Below are 9,971 nucleotides of genomic sequence, written 5' to 3'. Positions count from 1 at the left end.
ATATATATTATTTAATATATCCTTCATAATAAATGATACAATAACACTTTCAAAGACATAAAGTTGTGAAAAGAATACACATCTATAATAGCTGTAAGAAGATACAGGACCTTATAGACTGTCCCACAATATTTAGTTCTCACTCAGACTGGAGGAAAATATAAACTACATAAGAGCATTAGGGAAGTTAATGACTTCTAACACACTAGAAAAGCAGTGAAATGTCATGAGTTTTGATAATACTTATGCACAGTAATGGTCTTTGTTTTAGAATCAAAAGACATAGATTTCATATATAATGTCGTTTTATTTTAATATTATTTTGAAGACACACAACTCTTTCTTGTATAGAAAAACATTTCTAACTGTCAACAAAAATGGAGGCTCTGGGTGAAAGAACTGATAATCATATTCTCAGCAAATATAAGTACAGTGCAAGCAGGCATTTCTACACTGATGGACAGAAAACAGATTTAAGCTATCTTGTTTATATACTTGTTCACTAACATTGATTTATTTTTTGAAATTCCTTGAGAAAACTTACATACACTTTTTTCTGTGACACAAAGAAAAAGTGTAAAGGGAAATTTCAAAATGACAATCCTAATAATTTTGAATTAGAATGTCTTGATTAGTATATTTAAAGATTTACAAAAATGATGATTAAAATATTCCCTAACGCATGGAATTTTCCACATCATATATAAATATATACATATTATTTATATATTATATATAATATAAATAAAGTAGGCATGAATTTTAAAAAGCCAGGAGGAGTATCTGATTGATTATTGGTGGAAGAATAGGAAGTGGGCAATTATATTTTTTAAAAAATTAATAAGTACCTCAATATCTTTAAAATATAAATAAAATTTTGTCATAGTATGGAACAGCATTCATATGTTGGTTCATTTGAGATATTTATTTAAAAATAGAAAAAGTCCATAGTTTTTTTGGGACTTCTCTTTTCATTGCAACATCTCAATAACTATACTGCTGTAAGGTGTAGTGTTAAGTGTCCTCCATCCCTTCTGACTCCTACAAATTTTCTGCCTCCTCCTTTGTAAGATTCCCAGAGACAAGAGGACAAAGACTTTATGAGAGGAGATATCTCATCGAAGCTTGTTTCTTCCCAGGTCACTCATCTGTATTTGTGGGTATCTGTGTTTGTTTCTACAACTGCAAGAGGAAGCCTTTCTGATGAAGGGTGTGCAAGGCTATGATCTATGAATACAACACAAAGCCATAAGGAGCCATTTCATTGACATGCTCCCTTAGCAGTATAGCAGTCCTGGGTCCTGAGTCACCATCAATCCAGTCTAATAACTTTGGCCACCAAGACATTGTCTTTGATACGTTCCATCTCATGGAGTGGGAATTAAATCCAACAGATTCTCTGCTACTTACTCCCATAAGCATGGTATCACAATTACATCAGTGAATCCTAAAGACAAAACAACTATGAAGATCACAGGGCCTGCAAATGGCTTCGTTAGGAACGAAAACTTTTTGAAACCTAATATTGTCAAGCCTACATAAAAATATTTATAAGGCAACTACATTTAAGGAATTCAAAAGGCATAAATGGTAACAAACTAACACTAATCTTATGCAGTTTGGTTTAACAAAACATGAATTAAATAAAATCTGTTAGAGTGAGATGAAATAAGTCCCAGCAAAGATACATGAATTCAAATGACTGGAATTGCTGTTGTGCAGTATTAGAAAGGAACAGGGTCACAGCTTTGTAGTATAAATTAAATGATAAATTTTAAGTTGTTAGAATACTTTATGTAAATCATAGCAATCTGATTAAAGACTGAAACCAGCATGTACTTTGCCAGCTTTATAATTTTTTTTTTATTTTATATAACCAAGTCCATTTAATGAAAACAAACATTTATACACAATATTTGGGAATTTGGGCATTGTTCTTTCCAAACTACTTCCTGCTGGTAAGGGGCGCTGTCATGGGGGATTAGAAGAAGGTTCAGAAATCCTGGCTGTAATCTGTCATTTTTTGTGGAAACAAAAAAAAAAAAAAAAACAGAAATCCTTTTCCCCAGTAACTTTTCCTTGAACTTAAATTTTGGAGTCAAAGCAATTTTTTTTTAATTTAATTTATTATTTTACATGTCGATCCCAGTTCGCTCTCCCTCCCTCCCTTTCTCCTTCCCTCCCTTTCACCCTCTCTGCCCTCATACATGCACTCTAACCACCCTCCCATCCCCCCACCCCAATTGAAGACAGGAAATAGAGAGAGAGAACATAAAATAGGGAGCCAATATTAGTTTGAAGATAAAATTGAACACAAAGAAAGGTCTAGAGAACTACAAGACTGCTGCCAACTAACAATTTGAGCTTCCGTGGAAAGGCTACCATAAATGCCCTTCCCGGAGAGTAAGATCAACAACTAACTTATCCATGGAGCCCTCAACTAATGCCTATTGGAAACAGAAGCAAACACCCATACATAAACACTGAGTCGAAGTAGAACTCAGATGCAAAAGGAGAGGACAAAACCAGGCGGCAGAAACACATAGAGACAGCTTACCTGAACAAGGAGGAGCTAACAGGCCACCAGACTGATAGCTGGGAAGCCAGCATGGGACTGACTCAGGCCCCCCTAAATAAGGGTCTCAGCCAGAAGGACTGAGCAGTCTATGGGACCTCAGACAGTGGAGCCAGGATGTATCCCTTGAGCACAAAAGGACTTTGTGAACACATCCCCCATGGAGGGATAACTGCCTTAATCTAGAGACAGGAGAGTAGCCCTAGTCCCTACTTCACATGACCTGTCAGACCTACATGACCCCTACTGGATGACTTTCCCTACAGCTTTGTAAATTTTATAACTGCTTACAAAATGGCCTACATAAAATTTATTAGAAAGTTCTTAGTTTGAGCTGGAATAACACAGCTAACTTGCAATGAATATTTATGAGATTTTATTAATACAGACAGAAAATTAAAATGATTTATGTGTATGTAAGTTTATATACCAGTTACTGAGTCTTGTTTGGAAGCTTTTGAAATCTAGAAAACCTTTTTAAAAAATTTTCAATACTGTTTTCTTTTTTTTTTATTTTTTGTAAATGAGATACTGTAAATAATTTCTTTGGGCATGTTAATCACAATCAAAATCAAATCAATTCTTTTGCTTGGAAAAAAATACAAACAATGAAACACTAGACAATATATACAAAACAGATGTTTTTGAAATCCTTATCAGTATTTGGTTGAGAAATATTTCTTGATGTTGTTATTCCATCATGAAATATGTGTAGCCAGTGGTTAAACTTCCCTTGCTCTGACTAGTTCCATTTAAAATATTCCCCTTATGAGGTATGTAATACCTACAGCTGTTATAGTTTGAATATCATTTTCTTTCCACCCACCTCAATTTCATGCAGAAAGCTTATTCCTATTTTAAAGCTCACATCATATCAAATAGAAAGTTGGAAGCAAATCACAATAACTACCTTGCATCGTTCTGCAGTATTACTTCAGCTTTATACTATTTAGAACTATCACATGCAATACTATACTCAGGTAATATAACACTTTTTATAATTTTATATTTAATTGGACATAGATGGTAAGGAAATGATTTTTTAATTCTATGCATGCTTATTAGCTTAGATACATCTTTGTATGTGTTTCTTCAGTACCAACCACTAAAGTATCATTTGCCACCAGCCATATACAAGATCATGCTTGAGTGGTCTATTTCAAAGGATTTCTGAACAATTGTTCCAAGGATTTTCTTGTTTTGAAATGTGTAATATGTAGATATTCTCTGTGAATTGCTTCCGGTGACATTCCACTGTCACAAATCACCTTGGCAATATTGACAATTTCTACTTAGCAAGGCAAGATAAAAATCTTCTTGGTAATTTTGACATGAGCAGAATTTAAATATATGGTTACAGTTCATATTGAAGTTAACAATTTACTTTCCAGTTAAAATACATTCCTTCAGTTTAGTAACTCTAGAAAGAGTATACAATTATTGTATTGCATTTTTAAGTGTATAAAATAAAGTATTTAATTTTCCAGTGTCATTAGTACAAGAAAGCATGAATGAATAAGACTGTTATAGATACATGAATGATACCAGGAACTGACTTATTTTTGATGTTTTACAATTCCAACTCTTCTATGCCTGTTCCTCAATTCCTCTAGGATTTCGTGTCAATCCAGTATTTACAATTTCATTTCCTTCAAACTATGCACTTTGCATATTTCTTATGTCAGGCAAAGTGAATTAGATCATATAATTTTCTGAATATGTTGCAACATAGCCTATGTTCATGCCTTTGATTAGCAACCTTTCCTCACCCATATACATCATACTAGGTCTTCAGAACAACTCTTTCCTACAGGGTTATGCTAGTTTCATTGCTGCTGGGGTATGTATATTGAAAGCAACATTTCTCTAACACTTAATAGTCAAAATAAATAAATAAAAATTTTAAATGATGAAATGGAAAAAAAATAGAGGAAAAAACAAAAGCCCAAATATAAGGAATTGAGAAATGAGAATCTACTCTATCAACACGATTTGACTGAGAAGAATTTAGGATCTCCATTTAGCACAATAAGCAAACACACTACTGATGGTTACTGTTGGTTACTGACCTGACTTCATCTGGAATAAACTAACATCCTAACATGCAGAGCACTGCAGTGAGAAATATTCTGCTTCAGTTGAATTAGGTAGATCTACTTGCAGTGGAACACTGGAGACAGAGGGGCACACATTAATCCTGATCTTGAGGCCAGAAGACCGACACACCTTTAATCCTGATCTTGATCTTTAATGAGGCCACATGGTGGGAGCCTAAATAAGGACATGCACAGAGGAAGGTCTTCGTCTTTGCCCACTGGCCCTCACCTTGAAAAGTAAGTCTGTTCCTTCACTGGCATTACCTACTAATATTCTTAATTCCTGCAATTACTGAAGATCTAGCAGACAGGTCTAAACTCCTGGACTGAGCTAGTATTGGATTCTTAGACTTTCCCTTCATAGCTAGACACTGTGGGACTAGCAGGACTGGAGCTCCGTATCCTTCTAATGAATCCCTTTTCTTCATGAAGAGAGAGGTTCCTTCTATATGTTCTGTTGCTCTAGACAAGCCCGGTACAACACTTTTTGATACTAAAAAATGTTAGAGATGATTCAACAGTTGAGTATGATTGTGTAAAGTAGGTACCAGTTGACCTAAGATTCAATCTAGAGACGAGAATGGGGGAAGTAACTCTCAGTAGTACCTTAAACTGTCTTCTCTGAAACTAATATTGAGATCTGGACAGAAAATTTTAGAGACACCCGAATCTCCAGCCCCTTAGTGGTGGGAACAGAGAGGAAAGCAGAAAATAAAAGTCTAAAAGCTATCTGTGCTGATATTTAGCTTAGGATTTATTAAAGCCATATAAGTAGTTTATGACTTATTAAAGTGATCAAAATGGAAAAGCAGCCATACTAGTGAAGCACAAAAGCCAGGCAGACACCTATCAATCGCAGACCAGGAAACAAAGGCAGATGGTTCTCTATGTGTTCAAGTACATCCTGGGCTACACACAAGATTGAATGAGTCTGAAAGAGTAAGAGAGCTCACTTCCTTGATCCCAGAACTAGTGTGGTAGAAAAGATAGGAGCCCCGTCTTGTGTAGTCAGTCAGTCAGTCTCAGGATTATCTCCAGGAGCTGAGGAGAGGCAGCATTCTGATGCTTGGGGAAAGTTCGCAAAGACTGAGGTAGGCAAGAGCTAGTGGCTTGTGGCTTTGCCTCTCTGGTTTTCAGTTTGAAGCTTGAACCCCAATATCAGTCTCTGGCTTTTTTATTTTTTGTGTTGTAGATATCTGTAATTGTTAACTCCCAGGTTGAAAACGAAAAAGTCCTACTTCTTCATTTTGGATCCAGGTTTATCCTTAAAATGACCACAAGCAAATAAGTTGGGGACATGGCAGCCAAAAGGGAGAGCTGGGGCTACACAGAAATCAGCTTCCAGAAATTCTGCTACAGCTGGACCATAAGCAACTTCCGTTTTTTCCTGCAGGAAATTAGGGAAGCCATTAAAAGCCCAACCTTCTCATCGGGAGCCAGTGACAAAAGCCAATGGTGTCTGAAAGTACACTCAAAAGGGATTGATGAAGAAAGCAAAGATTACTTATCAGTTTACCTAGTGTTGCTCAGCTGCCCAAAGAGCCCAGTATGGGCAAAATTCCATTTTTGGATCATCATCAATTCTGAAGGAGACAAAACCCAAGGCATGAAGAGCCCAAGATTCTTCAGGGTGCTGCAAAATCAACACTGGGAATTTAAAAAGTTCATCCTTCGAGATTTCTTTTTGTCCCTGGAGCCTAGGCTCCTTGAAGAAAATGAGCTGAGCCTCGGATGCCAGGTGACTGTGGTCCAAAACTCCTTAGACATGCCTGAAAAGAGCACGACGCCAGAGATCCAATTTCCAAGGTGCACGATGGCAAATGAGCCAGGAGAGCTGTGTGAGAATTCCCTCTCCACGGACTGCTGCCTGGTGGTAGTTGGCCGGGAGTTCCTGGCTCAGAAGGCCATCTTAGCAGCTCGCTCTCCAGTTTTCAGAGCCATGTTTTAACATGACATGGAAGAGAGTAGAACAAACCACGTTGAGATTCATGATCTGGAGCCGCAAGTCTCAAGGCAATGGTGGTTTTCATTTACACTGGAAAGGCACCAGATCTCTACAACATGGCAGATGCTGTGCTGGCAGCTGCTGACAAGAATGGTCTGGAACATTTGAAGTTCATGTGCCAGGATGTTTATATAGTACATCACACTGACAGATTTTTTAAATGTTAAACCATCCCTGCAAAACCATCCCAAGTAGGGATCAAGCCTACTTGGTGATGGTGCATGATTTCTCCGATGTAGTCTTGGATTCAATTTTCCAGTATTTTATTGAGTATTTTCGCATAAATGTTCATCATGGCTGAACTGCACAGTGCTGGGCTTAAAACCCAGGTACTGAAATTCATTATAGCTCATGCTTCAGAGGTGTTCGGTAGTGAACCTTCTGTTTCTATTCTGAGGAACAATGTGAGGAGTATTGGTATTAGCTCTTTCTTGAATTTTTTGGTAGAATTCTGCACTGAAGCCATCTGGCCCTGGGTATTTTCTTTTCTTTCTTTCCTTTTTTTCATATTTTTTTTTCGTTTGGAAGCATTTGGGTGACTGCTTCTATTTCATTAGTGGTTAAATGTCTATAAAGCTATTTGTCTGTTCTTGATTTAATTTTGGTAAGTGATAGTTATCCAGAAATTTGTCCATTTTCCTTGAACTTTCAAATTTTGTGGAGTACAGGTTTTCTGAGTATGACCTGAAAATTGTCTGGATTTCCTCTGTGTCAGTTGTTATGTCCCCCTTTTTATTTCTGATTTTGTTAATTTGCATGTTCTTGCTCTGCCTTTTCCTTTATTTTGGATAAAGGTTTGTCTATCTTATTGTTTTCTCAAAATAAAAACAACTCTTTGTTGAACTGATTTTTTTTGTATTTTCTTTCTTATTTCTACTTTATTTTTTCAGGCCTCAAATACCATGGTGTCTACTCCTCTGTGGTAAGTTTGCTTCTTTTTATTCTAAGGCTTTCAGTTGTGCTGTTAATTCTCTACTATGAATATCCTCCTGTGTCTTTATATTGGCACTTAGTGCAATGAACATCCCCTGTAGCACTGCTTTCAAGGTGTTCCATAAGTTCGGGTATGTTGTGTCTTCATTCTCATTGAATTTTAGGAAGTCCTTAATTTCTTATTTTATTTCTTCTTTGACCCAGGTATGGTGCAATTGTGCATTTCTCAGTTTCCATGACTTTGTAGGGTTTCTGTAATTTGTGTTGTTGTTTAATTCCAACTTTAAAGCATGGTGTTATGATAAGATACAGGGGACTATTCCAATTTTTTTGTATCTGTTGAGGTTTGTTATATCACCTAGTATGTGGTCGATTTTAGAGAACATTCCATTAGAAGAAGGTATAGAATCTTATGTTTAGATGGAATGTTATATAAATGTCTGTAACACCCAATTGTTAAGTTTCTGACTGGAGGTCCTGCCTGGTGCTGAGAGTGGTGTGTTGAAGTCTCTATAATTTATGAGATTTTATGTGATCTTTGAGTTTTAGTAGTTTTTCTTTTATTAATGTGGGTGCCTTTGTGTTTGGGGCAAATATGTTCAGAATTCAGACTTTGTGCTGATGGATTTCTCCTGTGATGAATACGAAATGGTCGTCTTCATCACTTTTGATTAATTTTGCTTTGAAATCTAAATTGTTAAATATTAGAACATCCACACCTGCTTGCTTCTTGGGGCCATTTGATTGGAAGGTCTTTTCCCAGCTATCTTTGTAGCTTAGATGTGTTTCTTATATGCAGTTGAAGGAAGGATTCTGTCTTTGTATCCATTCTGTTAGACTGTCTTTTTCTAGGTGAGTTAAGACCATTAATATTGAGGGAAAGTAAGGACCATTGTTTGTTATTGCTTGTTTGTTTTAGATTTGTTGTTGGCATTGGTATTGTTAATATATTTGTACTGCTTTACTCTTGGGTTCTGGTAAAGTAGGATTATCTATTGCCTATGTCTTTGGGAGCATAGTTAACTTCCTTAAGTTGGAGTTTTCCTTCCAGAACTTTCTGTAGGGCTGGATTTGTAGATAACATATTGAAAAAAAAATCTGGATTTGTCATTAAATATCTTGTTTTCTCCATCTATAGTGATTGAGAGTCTTGCTGGCTATAGTAGCCTGGGTTGTCATCCATGGACACTTACTACTTGTAGTACATTTATCCAGGATCTTCTGCCCTTGAGAGTTTCCATGGAGAAGTCAAGTTAATTTTGTTAGGTCTGCCTTTGTATGTTACATGGCCTTTTTTGTTTGCTGCTTTTAATATTCTTTCTTTATTTTGTATGTTAGGTGTTTTGATTATTATGTGTCCAGGGGTCTTTTTTTCTTTTCTCCAGTCTATTTGGTGTTCAGTATGCTTCTTGTACTTTCATGGGCATGTACTTCTTAGATTGGGAAAGTTTTCCTCGATGATTTTGTTGAATATGTTTTCTGCACCTTTGAGCTGGGCTTCTTCGCCTTTCTATATACCTATTATTCTTATTTGGCCTTTTCATAGTGTCCCCCATACCCTGGATGTTTTGAGTTCAGAATTTGTTGGATTTATGATTTTCTTTGGTCAATGAATCTATTTCTTCTAGTTATTTTTAGCGCCTGAGATTCTCTCTTCCATCTCTGTTGGTTATGCTTGTGTCTGTAGTTCCCAATCATTTGCCCCGTTTTTCTATTCCAGTATTCATTCATTTTTTTTTTTTTTTTTTTTTTTTGTCTTCTTTATTGTCTCTATTTCAGTTTTTAAGTCGTGGTCAAGTTTCCTTCACCTGTTTAATTGTTGTTTTCTTGGCTTTCTGTACTTTCCTTAGGGAATTTGTTCACTTCTTCCAATTTTTTTGTTTTTTTGTTTTTTCTTTCATTTCTTTAAGGGATTTTCTCCCATTGACATTGAGGACCTCTATCAATTTATGAAGATATTTTTAAGTCATTTAATGGGAGATGTCATTCTGTATATGTTTCTTATACTGGTTAATAAATAAAGCACTGTTGTCCAATAGGAAAGGAAGATAGGAGGGATTAGGAGACAGAAAGGAAGTAGTAAGGAGGAGTCAGCATGGAAAGCCTGGAGAGAGCAGTATGCAGCAGCTGGCTCCAGTAAGAAGAACACGTGGACATATATAGAAATGGGTTAATAATTAAGACAGAGCTACCCGATAAGAAACAAGTAACCGGCCCAACAGCATTGTATCAAATATAGAGTCTCTGTGTGATATTTGGGGCTGGTGCATCGGCGGGACAAAACCAGGCGGCGGTGGGAGGAAAAACCTGTACTTCTTACAAATGGCGCCCACGTGGCTAGTAAGAACTTCCACTTAAAATT

The 9,971-nt window shown here is 36.4% G+C and overlaps 1 protein-coding gene across 1 annotated transcript; it reads left to right on the top strand.

The window, feature by feature from the left end:
* Nucleotides 1–5,968: 5,968 nt before the first annotated feature.
* On the top strand, nt 5,969–6,619 carry LOC127230450 (speckle-type POZ protein-like). The gene has a single exon (XM_051195759.1). The coding sequence runs from the start codon at nt 5,969–5,971 to the stop codon at nt 6,617–6,619; it is 651 nt and encodes a 216-aa protein (XP_051051716.1).
* Nucleotides 6,620–9,971: the final 3,352 nt, after the last annotated feature.

This window comes from Phodopus roborovskii, unplaced genomic scaffold (genome assembly GCF_943737965.1).
Source record: "Phodopus roborovskii unplaced genomic scaffold, PHOROB, whole genome shotgun sequence".
NCBI classification, from domain to species: domain Eukaryota; kingdom Metazoa; phylum Chordata; class Mammalia; order Rodentia; family Cricetidae; genus Phodopus; species Phodopus roborovskii.
Note: the sequence above shows the minus strand (reverse complement) of the source record. Positions and strands in the feature narration are given on the sequence as shown.

What these genes read in the sequence shown, in the direction of transcription:
- LOC127230450 (XM_051195759.1), top strand. Translation starts at nt 5,969, where the DNA reads ATGGCAGCCAAAAGGGAGAGCTGGGGCTACACAGAAATCAGCTTCCAG.